Raw genomic sequence first — 18,249 nt, 5'->3', positions numbered from 1 at the left:
GAAGTTCAGCCAAATATCCCACGCTAATGTCGGCACCTAGTAGTGTGAGCACCTGGGAAGATGGCAGGTACAATAGATGAGATGTTTAAAGATCTGGCTGAGACTGATACAAGCATTGAGTAAACAAGGAGGTCTAGAAAAGACATCAAGCACACCATTTCTGTAGTTATGAAATCAGGTGCTGTAGGCATCTACACACAAGTGCCTAAAGGTGCCCCTGACCTAAGCACCCAACACAGAACAATTCAGCCGGCAAGGCACTGGGCTGGATTCAGCTGTGCAAATGTGGGTTTCCAGTGGCATGGCAAATATGGTCTTCCACGGAAGAATGCTAAACCTTCCTGTCCTGTGCAGATGCAAATACTTGAGGCTGGTTCAAATGGTAAGAAGTGCCTATGCTCAAGGAACTCCATTTCACTTTCTGTAGCTATCTCAGGGTAATTTTGGGATAGCTCTTTAGCCCTCACTACTACAGAACTAAAACTCGATTGACTACAATAGAAGTTTATCATGCAGCTCATTCCTAGACTTTTAAATGTGGCCAACTCTGCCTCAACCTGAATCCCCAACCCATGGCCTTGCTTCTGTTCCCCAAATACAGATTTAGAGTACCTTCAGGGATGACATAGGTATCTTAGCTGCCATTCCAGAAAGGCCCAGTTCCACTGTGTGGACATTATAGATACTTTTGGGCACCCACCATAGTACTGGGCATTTGCATGCAGGCAACAGAATTGAGTCCCATAAAGCTCTGTGCTCCACTTAAGAACACTGCCATTCTTTTTGCATCCTTTCAGCCTCTTGAAAGGGAAAATCTTCTAATGAAAAAATGTGTTCAAAGGAATTGGGACAGTGTAACAAAGCAATGTAGCAGAATTGTATGATGCTGGATACAGTAATTAGTTCAATTTTACATTCTTTGCTTTGGCAAGCCATTGCTTAGTTAGAAATCAGAAATGATGAAAGAGTATGCACATAACATCCTGGCCCCCTCCATGGCTCAAGGATTTGAAATGCTGTAGAAATCACTTTTTGATCTGCTTCTCTGTCATGTTGCTAACCCCAGTTATAGGCTTGAGATAATAAATATCCTTTGGGTAAGGATTATGTCTTCTTCCATATCTCTTAAACACATTTTAGCGATTAATATACATGCTAAGAATGTCTTTATTGTAAGGTGAAAACTTATCACACCCATCCTTCAGAAGTACTGCCAATCCGACTATTTACTTTGCATTGACAGTTTTTTGGTGCCTGAAACAAAGTCCTGGGAAAGGAAACACACCAGTCATACCTTTGGTGTGCATCTGTCATCACTTAAGCTACTGCACTGACCTGCATGCGGTTCATGGCCTCCCGGATCTGATCCAGATGGTGTGCAGAGCTGAGGGCTTCCAGACGAATATCCGTTAATTTTAGCTCCTTCTCCCTCAGCTCGCTTTTTAGCTGAAGAATAATTTCAGCCTCTGCCTCTGTGCACTCACAGATCCTAAAGAGGAGCAGGAAACAGGCAAGAGATTAAAGGAAGGCTCTCTCCCCAAAGCAGTGTCATTATTAAATATCAAAGAACAGAAAAATGCTTGCTGCTGGTGAAACCTATGAGTGAAGAAAGAAACTTATCAAAGAAGCATGAAAACGATCAAACTGCAAATTAAAAAAGGATAAAAAGCCCTCTCCAGAAAAAGTGATCAGATTGCTTTACAGCTTTTTAGTTTTAGTTCACTATGGTAAAAAACAAATGCTTAACTATTTTTCAGGTATCTTTGAGTGTCTATCATCCATTGGTTTTAACTGGATTTTATACTCACATAATTTCTTTGGTGCAAAGTTTATGATTTCTCTAATTAACAGTAGTCAGGACTGATGTGTGTTGATTAAACTGTACTGCTGATATTTATTATTTGTTAGGCATCAATATTTTTCTCAGATATGAATATTACACAAAGGGACAGTCCTTGAAATTATAGTCTAGAAGATTTTGATCTGTAATGGTTTTGATTTGTGATGGCTGATGTTTTGCCTATAGCCTGTCATTTTGTAATGTACGATATATGAAATCATGTGGGTTGGTTTTTGTTTCTTTCCCTTGAAGACTGGATTACCATGTGGTTATTTCTCATAAGCATTTATTTCAAGGGAAGAAACCATTATAGTGTAAGAAAAGATTGAAACTGACTGGCTTAGGGACCCACAACTGTCTAGCTCTCCTGTCAGACTGCTTTCCCTCTTTGTATCATCATCAGAACCAACAGTAGAAAATAAAACACTGAACTTTGGCTTCATTGTTACACTAAGCAGTATTTCCAGTCAATTCAGTAAATGTTATTTGTTCTTAATTACTGTGACTATAAATAGTTAATATTTTCAGAAAAATTTCAATATGAAAAGTATTTTATGAAAATAAGTATTATTATTGTGATTATTACTGCTAATATTAAAAAAAAAAGAAAAAAAAAGAAACAAAGGTCAGCATTTAATTGCCAGAAGGCATGCAAATGCATTTTGGGAAAGAAGATGCAGCACTCTTCAGGTCAGCAGTCGGGTATACAACTCCATGCCCCACACTCAGTTTTACCGGGATCTATGCTTGTAGACCACACGACCGTTTTGCCTTTTCTTTGATGCCCAGACTAGAGATGACCTGCACACACAGGTATTAGACAGATGCAATTGGAAGAAAGTAAAGGTAATGGTTTAGAACGCGAGACTCCATCAGGAAAATATATGAAGAAATCGTAAGCAAAGGGAAGATGAAGTTCATGGCAAATAAAATACATGTCAAATAGAGGAAGAAAAATAATTAATATAATTCAAAACATGCATACATATTTTAAATGTGATTAAAGATCAAGAAAGACATACACTAGGATTTTTTTCCCCCGAATATTATGTTAGAGCTTTTTCTGCCTATGCTAAGCAAATAAGAAATGAAATTTTATTTCCATGCATATTCCATTTATTGTCTAATAAAACAGTCATGAGACTATAATTCCTTGAGCGCCTTAAGAAAAAGTAATTGTGACCTGATTATTCTCAATTAGGAGAAGAAAAGTACAGCTAGCATCACTAGTAGGCATTTTTTGGTTCAAAGAGGTTGATTTCTCCATCTTAGAGTTATGAGTTTAGCAGAATGAAAAAAAAAAAAAAGCAGAGGAATATGAATAAGAAAAAGCTGGGAAATCTATAAGAACATCGCAGATATTCAAAAAATACTTTAGAAATTGGAGAGCTGTTGACTCAGACCTGAAACCTTCAGGGTGGTGATTTGAATAAAATATAAAAGTAAAATCCCACAAAAAAATTCAAGCTGATAAAAGAGGGGAAATTGATTAAAAAATATATACATCAGTAGCTACAAAGTAGATAAAGTAGTAACAGGAGGAATGATTATACTGTAAAAATTTAAAAAAATGTATTTTAGAATTTTCTATTTTTAGAATGTCATGAAAAAAGGAAACAAGGAAATGCTAGCATTTGGCCTTTGCTGAGTGGATACAATAAAATTGTTAATGGTGCAGGGAGAGCACAAAATAAGCTTTTGGAAGTTTGTATAGCTAGGTGATTTTGGGTAAATTCTGTAAAAGTATGAAAGATTATGACTGAATAAAGAGTTGCTGCAGAACCAGTGTGTAAAGGGTGAAGCTCACGAGAAATCTGGCAAATGGATGGAGCTCAGGATTAAAAGATCACAGTTGTTGACAATGCTTTCTGAACTGCAAATGGCCATTCTGGAGGAGGTCTGCTTCCCAGCCCATGCCATTTGCCAAGAGACACTTACGCAGATGCTGACTGGGATGGTTTCATCGATGTTGTTGCACTCTCTCCTGAGCTGTGGGGCAATTTAGGTGAGGAAGGAAGGGAGGAATCTGTCAGCTCTTCTATGTCTGAATGTGAGGAAGGAGGTTTGGTGGACTTTTTCTTTCCAAAGGCCTGTTTAAAAGAGCTTCTTAGCTGGAAAACAAATACAGAGCAAGATCATTTTCCTCATCACAGCACTTTATGTGCAGCTCATGTTTTGAAGAGTTAGTTTGCAGATGCCATCCTAGCCACTGCCTGAGGTCAGTATGCAGAAGCAAGGTATTAACATATGCAACACAGTATCTCTACAAACATGGTACAGTGCTTTGTTTTGACTTTATTAATCCAGCGCAGTGCAGAAGTAATGCTATGGAAAAAGTGCAGGACCGAGTGGTAGAGCTGTTGGGGAGGGGTGCTCATTTAAAGCCATTAAGCTCCAGTGGAATCCCATTCCCATGGCATTCCCTTCAAAGTGTGGCTTTAAATAACCACTTTGAATCTAGGTACAGGCAGAACAAAATGCTGAAATCGAAAGACAAGTCCAATTTACAGAGTTTGCCAATTTATTTTCCCCATTAAAACTTTGAATGGTCAAACTATGCAAATGCTATGATTTGGATCACAATCAACAGGATCTAAGTGGGAACATGAGGTTTGTCTTGTACTATTGAGAAGAATGTTAGCTGAAAGGTATATACTGTTTGTTGCAGTTTCCTTTAGAGTGGTAAGATCTCTGAACATACAAGCATTGCCTTTTCCCCCTAGAAGCTTGTATCCAGTATTGAAAAGGGACAGAATAGCCAAAGAGCCATTTATTTCAGAAGCCAAGATGACAACAGTTTTGTCTGCAGTTAAAATTAACTAGCTCATTTGTTCATACCTTTGTCTAAATACAGAACTTACTCATCTTAGGAAAAATACAGGTTTTATTTTTATTTTCTGAGAGTTGTTCTGATCAAAACTGTCCAGAAAACAACAACCAGCTGGTTCCTCTATGAAAAAATGAGGACTTCAAACATATAATTCTCATGATATAATTGGAGACTGGGGAGTGTGACCACTGATCTTAATGAGAAACAATATTTAAGTCCTTTCCAGCTCATGATGTCTGAAGAGAAAGAAATGGATTTTGGCTACACTCCCCCTTTCTATAGCCTAAACTTTGAGATTAAAATTAATAAAGACAAACTGAGAAGACATACAGGATAATCTGGTTTTAGAAGGTATAAAAGCCTACTGCCAAAATAAATAGCAATCATGCCAAGATAGGGTTTTTTATAGATGCATGCCAACTTTTCCATGGTTTATATTCACCTCACTTCCTCTAGAGTTCACCTTGCAGAAACATGAAAGAGTGTGGAATTACAAATCAAGGGAATGAAGGCTCATCAGTATTTTAAAACAAATGTTTATGCAGATAATATTTTTAAAACAAGAATAACATATTTTCTGATTCTTTACTGAAAGCATTTAATTAAATCTTTAGCAGTATGTGGTATTTGCATGTTGCGGTTGAGCAACATTTTAATTTCTTTAAACACCGTAGTACTTTTAAGTGAGAACTCTTAACTGATTTCAACTCCCTCCATAGCTGGGTAATATATTTGAGATAAGCTTTTGAACCGAAGTCCAACTGAAGAAAAATCAAACAGGGTTTTAATGTGGCCCAGAGGTGGTTTTGGTCACAACAGCTATTTTAAATTTATGTTGTTGTTGTTTTGTTGTTGTAATTGTTGCTTGTACTTTTGTTTGTTTTAATTACTCTGACTTATGCAAATAAAACCCTGCTGATATTCAATAATTTTTAGTTTGCTGGTAGTGTCACAGTATGGATACAAATTAATTTCTTGATATCCATCTGGTCCCACAAGAACATTGCAGATGAAATGGACCATTATGTTACTCAGACACTAGGAAATGACACATTAGCTAAAAGAGAGGCTTAAACTTGCTGGGTACTCACCCAGTTTTTCTTTTTCTTTTTTTTGGAATCAGCATCATTACCACTGCCAATACTGGAATGACTTGTAGCGCTGTTGATACTGGAAACACTTTCTGAAGAATGTTGCCGCCTTATACGTAAATCTAAAGAAAAGAAGTTACTGTGAAATCTGTTTCAATATTACAATAATAATTCTTATATTTATGTAGCATCTGCCTCCTCAAAGGCAGTCTAAATGAACATAAATGGCACTGATGCTTGCAGTGGCTCAGATTCAAGCTATTGAAGCCTGTGAGAAACCACATAGGGACTGAGGGGGATGCATACAATTAGTCCACTACTTAGGGGCTTCTCCAAACTAGGATGTTCTTGCCCTGAAGGCAATGACCCTTCACAGCAATCTATGCACGTGTATCCTCATAACTGAGCACATGGATTACTTGACATTTCACTGCCACATGTACTACAGTTCTGAGGAGTGTAGGCACTACTCGTAGCAGCCCTAATCAGCATTCAGATGCTACCTTCTAATGTATCATGATGGAAAGAAACAGGCATGAGTTCATTAAAAATGAATGAAACAAAATAACCACTAAGTGGAGAATATTAAAAATGGTTGGTGGGGCTTCTGAGTTTCAATTTCTTAAAAGTCTCTGATAACTATATCTTAATCACTGGAAATTATTCTTGCAGAACATGCCCACTAATACCAAGGGAAATTACTTTTTAGATTATTTTCTACTTCCTAAAAATTCACTTTGCTACACTCAAGTCATGCAGTGAAATGACCTTCAGGCAAACACCTAAAAAATGACCTCTCTAATGGAAGATCAATAACACTCTCAAAAACGAATACTGCAATTATTTTTTTTCAAGTAATTCCTTTGCTGTTGCTTATCAGCAGGCACTTTTGAAGTACATATTTATCATGCAATATCGGCCTAACTGTAATGACAAATTAATTTGACATCTGGAATTTAAAATCTGCTTTCCTGCACTGATTCAGCATTTCATGAAGGAGCTGAGCTGTTGTCAGTCTGCCTCTTACAAAACACCAGTTTACAAAGCTACAACTTTGACTGGATTCCCAAGCTGTAACAATGTTATACCGTAAGACTTCCCTTGTGTCTTGGGTGTACTTCATTAGTCAATTGCAGGGACATGGTTAACTCTCGATCAATTCCTGGCCACTCAGCTCTAAGAATATAAAGCTCCAGAAAGTTCGGCAGACAGGAAACTTGTGCAAGGTTTCCAGCTCTGGAAATACCGCAAGTATGCGTACCATTCACTTCAGAATGTGCTTTGCCTTGCAACAGAGTTCCCAAACAACAGAAAAGTAGTGACTTAGCTTTTTTTTTTTTTTCCTGGGGAAAACCTCTGCATTTATTTTCATAATGACAAACCCATACCTTTGTGGGTATGATCGGGGCCGTTCAAGGCTCCTTGAATAGCAGCTTGTGCAGCAGAATTCTGGGCTTTCAGCATTTCAATGGTTTCCCTTAGCTCTATAAGCTCAGATTCCTGTGGGAAGAGCAAAGAGAGATAAAAATAATGGCAAAAGAACAATGTTTGTCTAAGCTACAAGAAAAAATTGCAATAGAAGAGTGTTCAAATTAAAGATCATGGGACTGCTTGGGTGAACATATGGGCAACAATAAAAAGAATGCATACTTTCTCTCCAAAGATACTGAAGTTAACTAATCTATTTTACATTTACTCGATATAAAGCAACCATGCTATTTTTAAGAAGAAAAACATTTTAATACGGAGTAATCTAAAAAGGGTCTCAACTGACTAGTCAATATAAAATTAAGAAAAGCTCAATGACTTTATTGCAAAAGACAATCAAACCATTTGAAGTACATCCTTTAATATGTGAGGCTACTGTTTAATGGATAAATTAAAAATATTTAACTTGTTAAATACTAATTCAATTAAAAAGCCCCTGTTTAATAGAAACTGTTCTGCAAGTTGAAGTAAAGTTACTCCACTTGAGTGCAGGAAGTTCTGTATTAGAATGTACAGCTGATTTTTATTACAAAATATATTTTATTACTGCTTTTATAAGCAATATTTTATTTATTACTCCCTGTCCTTCCAGTTTCCTTCCTATATAATTAGGGTTCTTTAACCCTTTATAATTAGGGTTAAAGGAATTTAAACTCAACAGAGAAAAGAAGAGAAGGAAAAGAAGAAGTTCTAAATCTTTTGGCAAAGAAACTTGGAGATGATCTGTTTCAATGTCACTGCTTAAGCCTTCTAGAAAGAAAACCTTCTGATGGAATTATACTTTGTAAAATAGTTAAAAGTTTTGGTTTTAAGAAAATTCCATTGTGACTGTGTTCTTTTTCTTTCCCTCCTGTAAGATGAAACAAAAGCAAGTAATACAAATATTTTCTATCCAGTTCACAATGAGTCTTGCCACATTTCATCTGTTGGTGCTCAACCAGACTTTGAAATGTTATTTTTGTAGACAGTTACAGACTCCAGTGGTGACTAGCAGCTCACAGATAAACAGTTTCTTTCATAGTTTGGGTCAAGGAGGCCTTTCCATTAATAGGACATTGTTCAAAATTCGTAACGGTAGAAAGCTGCAGAAGTTCAATCCTGGAAGGTGCTAAGCAGCCTTTTAATCCTGAGCTTGGTAAAAGGACTCATTAAATTTCTTTGTATCAGGTTTAGAGTATTTTTCCCCTCATTAGACAAAACAGCACAGTGAAAAAGCGAAAACCCAAACTGTTTACTTATGGATAGGATGCCTGACCTTTATTAACTTTCTCAATTAAGCTATTTTTCTCTACTTAAACTTCTTTTTTTCCTGAAATTCAATCGTTCTGGTGGTGCTGGGAGGCTGGAATGAAGCACTGCAGCAGCAGCTTATGATAAGTTTTTGTTACAGGATCTTTCAGTATGGAGTAAACCCAAAGTCACACATGTTTTAACTGAATTCTGGAAATGAAAGATTTTATCTTCAAATAATTTTATGACACTATCTGTGTAAACCTGATGCTGTATAGCATTCCAGATGCTGCTGGACATTCGTGAAAATTTAATTGCAGCAACCATTAAAGAAAAATCTTATTGTCACAGATGTTCCTTTTCCTTTCAGTATTTTTTAAACAAAACTCTAACATAATTTTCTGACTATTTTCTAAGGTAAAGCATCTGCTTTGATAAACCTACCTTTTGTTCAGCTGTCATTGTTAGACTTTGCAATCGGCCTGTCATATTTCCCAAGCTTTTTTCAAAAGCTGCTACTAGATGAGCCTGTGAAAGAAAGATGACATATGGCAATTTTCCCAGATCTATTTGATTTTTAAAAGTATGTTTTTCCTTCAAGCACATTTTCTCCAGCTCTTTAATATTAGTACAAACTCAGATGGAGCTAAGTTGGATAGATGAATCAGCCAAATGAACCCAGTGTTCCTCAGGCTTCTTTAGCCCCCACTGAGATTAGCTCAGGTATCTCTGCCTGGAAATGAGTTATGGATTTAATGCCTGGCTTTAAGTTTACTGATATATTAGCCAGAAGTAGTCTGCTCCCAAAGTCCAGGAGCAATTATTTTCAATTACTGGACTCTTCAAAACAGGAATTCAAGCACTTTATCTTGAAAAGCAAATTTTAACTTCAGAAATAAAACACTTCAGAAAAATCCCAAACCTCAAACAAAAAATATCACAGTTAGTCTTATAAAATGTCACTTAGTCTATTATTATTATATTGATCATATATGTCTGTGTGTGTATAAAATATATTTTGTAAAATATAAATATAATATTTATAATGTGTACAAATATATACATAAAATAAAATAAAATCCTCAAAACGGGTAGTCTTACTTCTCAGTATAAAAAGCAATAAAGTTGAAACAGACCAAAATATTTTTTAAAAATAAACCTTTTATTTTTTTTTTAACAACACTGTATGCAAACTAAATTTGTACAAATGATACTTCATCAGATCTAATTGGCATTGAGCTTTGAATGGCAAAGAAGAGCAAGTGGTCATAAAAATCCCAATACGTTAAGCCAGCTTGAAAAGCCAAGGGAAAGTAACGATTTCATTTTTAAGGAAGTTCATATAATTCCATCCATTTCCCTCCCAACATCAAATAGTAAAAGCATAAGGAAATGCTTATTTTCTCATTACCATCTCAAAAGTGGTAATAGACAAAGTCTCCAAACATTGGCACTCTAATAAAACTCCAACCCAACATATTTATATACACAAATGGATTAACTGAGATTCCTCGGTGAAGAAATTTAGTTTTTATTATAGCAGTTCAGGCATACACAGTGCTTGGTAAATTTTTCAGTTGCAGATCTGCATGCTTTTACAAGCATTGCTGAAATTGTTTGAATGTATGTGGCTGTACTGAATCTGAGGTATAATCAAGAAAAGACATGGTCCAAAAAGGATTTTGTTCTGCATTTTAGGAGAGGGAAAAGAGCTTCTTGCCATCTTGCTCTGCATGTTATCCCTCAAATAGAAGAAGATTACCATATATATAATAGTGGGCTACTTCAGCATCTCTGCTTCAGAGCTGTTACACTGATGAGTGACGTTTTTTTTTGTAAATAATTTTGGATTGCTATAAATATTTAGGTATCTTGAAAACGACTTATTTTATTCTTATTGAACTTACTAAATGTTTACTCCTTGTGAACTACACTATTAGTATACTTAGATACACTTAATTACTTACAGGTGTAGTGGTCAATCGACCTGCTTTCTGCATCTGCAGGGATCTCTTCGGGATAACTCTTGTGGTAAAGGACACATACCACAAGGACTAACTCCAGATAAACATGAGACTAGACAAATATGCAATCTCTTAAAGATTAACTAGTAATTTTATATCTTCCTATTTTAACATTTATAACTTAGGCTACATTCTTGAAGTTATAATCTTTGATAAAATGAACCTGGAAACCTGTCAATCAATACTACAGCCTTTTGTTGTTTTTACTACTCTGTTCCTCTGAGAAAATAAAAAGAACTGGTTTTTAAACTTACTTTTAACTTCATTACTTAGCTATATGTTAAAAATATCCAGATTAATCTATAGTGTTTTATTTCCAAAGATGATGACCACAGACTCGGAACATTATCAGAGACAAAATAGATGCACTATTACAGAATTTTAGCCAAATGTCTCCATTACTTTTGTTTAACAGGAAACTAATGGAGCTCACTGTTCCCTGCCTCATAAAAAAGCTATGGCTTGGCTGATGGCCCATGGTTCTGTTTTACTCTGAGAATTACAGTGGGGACTGAGGGCTTGAAGGAGGAATAATTTGTTTAATTATGCATTGCTTCTGTCCTTTTCTAGCAATTAGACTGTAATAACCACAGTACTTTGGTACCAAATTATGCATACTTGTGTAAAGTATTTTCCTATTCCATAGCTACAACTTCATCCTGTATTGTACATGAATAAACAAAGAACTTATAGGAAAAATTAAGTACTAAAAAGCAGCATTAAAAATGTCATCAAAGGTCACTGAAACTGTTATTTTCTGATAGCCTTTAGAGAAAGACAGCCATGTCACAAGGGTTCTTACTAAAATTCAGCCAGAGACAGAGAACATTACCTTCTTGGAATATTATACCAAACTTTTTGCATCATAAATGCAATTGGATCAAGATGATGAATTTTTCCTAACTCATTTCAAATAAAGACTATTAGATCTTGATTTGCTAATAATAAAGAAATGTAATTCAAAGTCCCATTGACCAAAACCTATTCAAGAAAATCTTTTAATTGCATTGTTCATTACTTTAAATGTTTATTACAAGATAGCACTCTTCTACTGAAGAACTGATTTTATATTCAGAGTAATAAACTATTCTGTCTTTCTCCATGGTAGCTAATATTCATTTATTCAGCTGTCTAGGGAACTCAGACTTGAAAACTTAAGCAGATTTTCCCTACAGATAGACTATACAACAAAATAAGGAAGTTTAGATTGAAAAAAGGCTAAATTATCAGTATACTTATATGTGTGTTGAAGTACACGTTAAACATATGTATATATATCTCCATTTGAGATCAGGTTTCGTATTTAAACAGTTAAATGCAGAATAATTCACAGAACAATTAAAGCAAAGAGAAAGAAGTATCTGTGTCTTTAATAACGTTCATTAGAAATTAAAAATTCTAATTAGAAACTTTTTTACACTTAAAAGTTTGGTAATTTATTTTGATTGGATTGCTAATCCTCAATTTCTGAGGATGATTTAATTTATCTAAAAGTTTCCATTATTTTGTTGTTGTAAAAATATTTAGGAATTTTTTTTTTTTTTTAAGATACAGCCAGTCTCTCACAGATTAGAAATCTCTGTGTTAGATTCAGAAGTTTCATTCATGGCATACACACATCATTGCAACACTTCAAAGAGTAGCCTGAGTTTTACACCTGCTTTATATAATGCTCATTCTAAAGTAAAAATATGTCTTCACAATTGAATGCAGTATTTATACCTGAAAAAAGACATCCTGGAATTAGAGTTAAGTAACTGGGCATTACTTGAAGTATGCCTGCAGCAAAATATATCCATCATTAACATGACATACATATTAGTTACATTGATATACAGCTCTTAATCTGTAGATATCCTTCATGTATGAATTAATTTTGACTTCTATTAACATGTGAAATGCCCGTTGGAAATAGTCAAACAGATGTATGCTTAGGGAATGACTTCAGTGCTAAGATGACAGATTTTAAACATTTCCTTAGCAAACTATGCCAGCCAAGCAAGCCCCAAATACCTCAGCTCTCTCAGTTTACACCCTATCTTGGACATGACATTCACGTATGAAACATCTGTCTTCCAGCACACTTTGGGATCTGACCTGTGGCATTCAGATTTATAAAACAAAGGTAAATAAATAAAGTTCCTCCCACCTGACAGGGCTGAATGAGAGGAGGTGTGAAAGGCCAGAGGAGATCGGGCTGATTGCAAGCAGCAACTGTAGATCTGGTGACCTTTTCTGTTTGTTGCCTGCTAGCATCTTGTTGCTTGGCTGTAGGATAGCGGTTCAGAGCTGGCCAAACAAGAGCATTAGCCAGCAAACCCCCTCTGCTTTCTACTGGCATCCTGGCTCTATTACAGTTTGCAAGCATGCACCCTTCAGCTTTATACAGTACAAAGCTCTGATCAAAGTCCCTCCGAACAGGCTGGGTCAGGCTGCTCACTGGAATTTGAGCCCTTGTCAGTCACATATGGAGTCTGCTGGTTGGATATTTTCTGCACGGAAAACAGGCCCTTTCTGAATTAGTATTGAGATTTACCCTTCAGCCATACTGAGACAAATGCCGGGGTAAAGCAAGAATCTCAGAGAAAATCTGTAAATTAAGCATCCAAATGACAGCTGGACCCAGCTTGAATTTAATCATATGCAGGCAAAACACTTTGGCCCTTTGGGGTTAATCAAATGAAATAAACTGCTGAAGTCAAGCATAGTACTTGAGTCCAGCCAACGAAAACTGAACAATAAATCAAACCAAATAAGAAAATTTTTTGCAGAGTTTTCAATAATGCCTGAGAAATGCTGTAACTTCCAACTGACAGATTTTGGTATAAAATACTGTATCAAGCAAAGGCTTGATTAAATAGGTCAAATTTCAACCCATCAGTCTTTTAATGACTTATATACTAATGTCACCAACAGTCCTCTGTGGAAGAGCAAAGAAAGGCATAAATAATGTTGAAATGAGTTGAATAACGTGCTTTTTTTCTTCACTTGAGTACAATACTTTTGCTCATTTCTACAAAGGGACACGCAAACAACAAATTCACATCGAGATGAATTATGAGGGAGTAAGATTTCTGACTACTACCAGTTTCCTTCTCCAGACCACAGCAAGGCAGTAAGTGCCGCCTATTTTCAGACAGTGAAGGGATGGAAATTAGGAGGGGCTTAGGACTAACACTAAGGACTAATGCTAAAATGAATGCATTTGTATCAAAAGCATCAGAAAGGACCGAGCATTTTTCTAATTACCAAAGGCACCACAAAAGCTACTCAGTCTATATAGTTCTCTTTCTGACAGAGGTGGATGTCTTGACAGAGAAGATAGACGGTGATCAAACTTTTCTGAATTAAACCTAATATTCGTTCAAGTTTTAGCCTTACTGACAAGCAAATGTGACTCAAAAGGAGGGTCACAGCAGAATTATCCATGTAGAGATTTGATTTCTTCTCTGAGAATAAATTCCAGATTTTGTGATTAGGAATATTTCTCCTTTAAAAGGCAGCAACTGGTGAAATATGTCTCCTAGACTACAAAATAAATAATAAATGGATACATGAAAGGAACGCATTGCTAAGGCAGTATAAGTTCATGAAATCTTGAAAGCCATCTAGATTTTCCGTAAGTTTGCCAAGTTAAATCAATTGTTTGCTAATAACTCTCAGAATTTTAATGAAAAGTACTTAATATCTGGCACTTAAACATCAATTCTGTAAGTAGACTAAATTTCAGTGGTTCTATCACAATTAAATAGTTGAATATACTCTCTGCTTTCAAGCTGGGTTTTATTTCTGATGTTTAAGAGATACTTTGTAGAATTTCTCCTCAAAAGTGCTTGAAGGACTGACAGAAGAAGCACTAAAACATTTAAGCAGTCTCTTTTGATTGTTTAGATTCACGTGGAAATGTTGTTTTAATACTTTACAAGTTCTGTACCAGAAACACCAGAGAATGAACTCAGGACCAGGTTTATTGTAAAATACTTTTCAATTTTTTGGTTTTGTAAAGTATGTATCTTATGAGAACATCCTGCCAAAAAATATTTACTCCCATTATCCAGTAATATCTATTTTTCTTAAAAGATGGTATTCATTGTGAATATAATTTTGTTCATGCCTGGGGATTTTGAAGCCTCTATGTTTCGTGCTCCTGAAAAATTTAATTTTGAAGGAATTTCTATATGTTGAGGATTTGGCAAGAGGAAGGACTTCTCTTGTATCATTTAAAAAATGCATGTGCAAAATGGATCAGCCTTAGGGTTCCTTATAGGTTTAGAGTTTAAGGAATATCTCCATGGAGTTGAATTAGAAGGTGTGTAAGAGTCAAAAGAACATAATTAAATTAACCAAATGGGGTACTTCTGGACAGGAAAAACAGATGTCTATGCATATATTTTTAGCCATCCTATTGCAAATGTTGTCCTTACAGTTATAGCTGTAGAAAACCATTCTTGGTAGCTGTTCAGAAGCCCAGAGGCAGTATATAGGAACAGATTCCCAACAGTCCAGTCTGATTTATACAGATCAACCCTAATTTATTTCTTACCCATGCAGCTCATTTAGTTTGAGTGAAAACCAAGCCAAAATACCCATATTTAACTTGACTCAGTTTCTTTGAATTATGGATCAAATCTTATAGCGTGGAGCTGGCTTTGACAAGTTGTCTAAAATAAGTAATGTTATTAGAAACTATCCCGTATGGTGTTTATTTAATAGAAATTGACCAGAGGTATATTGAAGGACTTCTAAATAAGACTGAGGAGAGATTGGACACAGTTTGTCCAAACAAACAAAACAATGGCTTCATTTCATCAGCTGCAGAGAATGCTCTGACATCCTCACCTTACTGCATTTTTTGCCGTATTATAGACGACAGCATTTCTGGGTTGACTTGAAAAGTGATGGAGACTGAGTAATCTTTCAACTCTCCCTTTCAACACAGCAGTTAGAAAGAATATGCTGGTGTTTTCTGTTCTGAGCCAGTGGAAGCAGAGAAGGGAAAACTGTTTTTCTATCTGCAGAGTAAAGAGAGGAGTGGTACCAGAGGTCTGAGTTATCACCTGGAACAGGCACTGAGCACAAGTCCACCAAAGGCATACAATTGAGTTTAACTGGATATGACACATCTAGAATCATAAAAGGGTTTGGTTTGGGAGGGATTTTAATGATCATCTAGTCCAACTTCTGACTGTGGGCAGACACATCTTTCACTAAATCAGGGGCTTGCTGGAATCAAGATAACACCAAGGCACTAAAAGTAGATGGGGGCATGTCTGTGATTATGCTGCGTCACAAGCCCAGCCAGGGATCATCTTCCTGTGCTCCTGCAGAGAACAAGAGACTCACTAGCAAACACACCTGCCCAAAGCACGCTATTTTAGCTCTTCTCACCTCTCACCTCTATAAACCTCTTGGGTTTATAGAGATGAGCTCTCTCTTGGGTTTTAGTTTGTTGCTCTCAGGATAGGTGAATGAAGAAGTGCTCAAACTGGTAAAGATGAAGGTCAGTGTCTAAAACATGTGAATGAAGGAACCCCATACCCAATATAGATACTCTGGCTATTCTAGCTATACATTCTCAAATGAAAAATCCAACCCAGAATCCAGATTTTGAATTTACAAACATCGCAATGTCCCACATCATCTGATTCACTAGTTCATTCCCAGTACTCAGAAGAGTCTGGCAACCTACACTGCTACAGATGTACAAATACGCACAGGTACTCTGCAGCCATCTGAACAGAGAAGAAAGTGCTAAGCATAGCTTTTCCACATTTTCATGTGTTGAAGTCACACACAAACAAGCAGCTTTCACAGAGCTAGAGAGTATTTTCTCACAACATGAAATAATTTCTTTAAAATCAGCAGTTATTTATACATCTAAATATTCAGGACACCTACACTTCAAAGAAAGGCATTCCATTGGCTGCCCAAGATATCAGGAAAGTGCTTTTTTGAACTGCAAAATGATACATTCTTCTAACTGCATCTCAGATTTCCCTTATAGTAGTAACAATAATTACAGTCTGAACTGAATTTAAAAATCACAATACTAGCTTGTTCAGTAACTTCATCTGAAACCACATCAACCAGGAAGGATTGTAGCTTGCATTCTGTATCTGGCATTATTTTCAGATAACACGTTCCATAACCCATATGTCAATTGGAAGGAACCCCAGGAAGGTCTCTTGTGAAAGAGCCCAGTTTTAATTAGTTATATAACAGCACTGCTTTTGTAGCATATAAATCCTGTATACACTTGTACACTGTGCTTCCCTTCACACATGATTGCATTTTGCAGGGTTTGTCTTTGTGAAATGAAACTCTAATTAATTCTATTAGAATATGCAAATCATGCCTTTCTTTAGTTGTGTCTCCTTACTTTTGGCCATTTTTTATAATTGATTCTGAGAAAAGGGTGAAACTGAACAGAATAGGACTGTCACATTCAAAGTGTGGAAACTCTCCATTTTCACTGTCTACTTTCCATTTCCACAAGATTACTTTTTCTTGAAGCTGAGACAATATAGAAATTCAATGAAGTCATTGATTTGGGGAAAAAAAAACCCTAAATAAATAAATAGTAAAATTCTCTAAGACTGTATTGAGTAAGAGTATGATAATATATTCATTGATACTACTTATCATCACAAGCAAAAATACTTACATTTGCTGAAAGCTGAGAAGTAAGGGTAGCAACTTTCTCCTGCGATGCAACCAACTCTCTCCGTAGCTTCTGAATTTGCTAGAGAAACAACAGACTGCTGTCAGTATTTCACCCATGCTTTTGTTGTAGTTATTTTGTATGTTTTCTTGAGAGACAACCAATAGGTTTACAATATCTTAGCTTCAGATTTTAATCTCAGAATTATCCAGAAATACAAATTATTAAAAGTTGTCTCTCAGTGTTGCCCAAACTGTTTTCTAGCATTTAACCAGTGTATAGCCAGGATTCCAGTTGAGGGAGCACATATGGGCAAATGTTTAATAACTTTGTATGTATTATCCTTTTTTGCAAGGGAAATGCCATGGGTTTTTACCAAATCCCACAAGTCCCAAATATATGTTTAGTGCAATCAAGGAGACCTGCCCTGGATGTGGCCTGAGGTTTTGAAACATGGGTGCATTTGGGTGAGGTTCACTGTGCCTGACTGTAGACATGATGCAACCAACATATGGTGAGTGTCTACATTAGACTAAGATAACATCAAAAATGTACTGTCACACTACCTGCCATGAAGAAGGCTTTGATGGCTACCTCAGACACAATTTTTTTCTTTATGGATGTCTGAAATTAGGTGAGATAAAGCAGTATTTTTTTTTCTCTAACACATGCTTCCTACAGTCCCTGAAATTCAAACATGCAACCTCTTTAAATCTTATACAGCATTCAAAAACTTGCTTGCCAACTTAAAAAAAAATAAATGTAGTTTTATATGTGCTTGTTGACATGAAAATAAATTCAAGATTCTTTTATCCTTTAATGAAAAACAGAATCCTTTAGAAAAATTTCAAGTTTCTATTTCAGCTGTGGTAGACACCTAACACGAAGCCTGCATATTATTTTTTGAGATCTTACAGGAACTTCTGGGCACTGTATTGAAATCAAGCACAGCATGGAGTTTCACACTGAAGAGCCTTTCATATAAAGGCATAAATATGTCTTTCATATAAAGACATAAATTATTCCTGACTAGAGAATTAAAATGGGTAAAACCAGCCTAGGAAAGGGAACATTTACAGTAACTA

The 18,249-nt window shown here is 35.9% G+C and overlaps 1 protein-coding gene across 14 annotated transcripts in view; it reads right to left on the bottom strand.

The window, feature by feature from the left end:
• Positions 1-18,249, bottom strand: part of NAV3 (neuron navigator 3) — a 515,975-nt gene that overhangs the window by 19,814 nt on the left and 477,912 nt on the right. For all 14 annotated transcript variants that reach the window (XM_068190278.1, XM_068190277.1, XM_068190279.1 and 11 more), the window contains 6 exons: positions 17,168-17,245; positions 8,924-9,007; positions 7,150-7,261; positions 5,762-5,883; positions 3,779-3,951; positions 1,336-1,489 (listed from right to left, as the gene is read on the bottom strand). In XM_068190278.1, the coding sequence (XP_068046379.1) occupies positions 1,336-1,489; positions 3,779-3,951; positions 5,762-5,883; positions 7,150-7,261; positions 8,924-9,007; positions 17,168-17,245 (723 nt within the window). The remainder of the gene's footprint in view (positions 1-1,335; positions 1,490-3,778; positions 3,952-5,761; positions 5,884-7,149; positions 7,262-8,923; positions 9,008-17,167; positions 17,246-18,249) is intronic.

Source organism: Anomalospiza imberbis, chromosome 5, assembly GCF_031753505.1.
Source record: "Anomalospiza imberbis isolate Cuckoo-Finch-1a 21T00152 chromosome 5, ASM3175350v1, whole genome shotgun sequence".
Classification (NCBI taxonomy): Eukaryota; Metazoa; Chordata; class Aves; order Passeriformes; family Viduidae; genus Anomalospiza; species Anomalospiza imberbis.
This window is presented reverse-complemented; position numbering and strand designations above follow the sequence as displayed.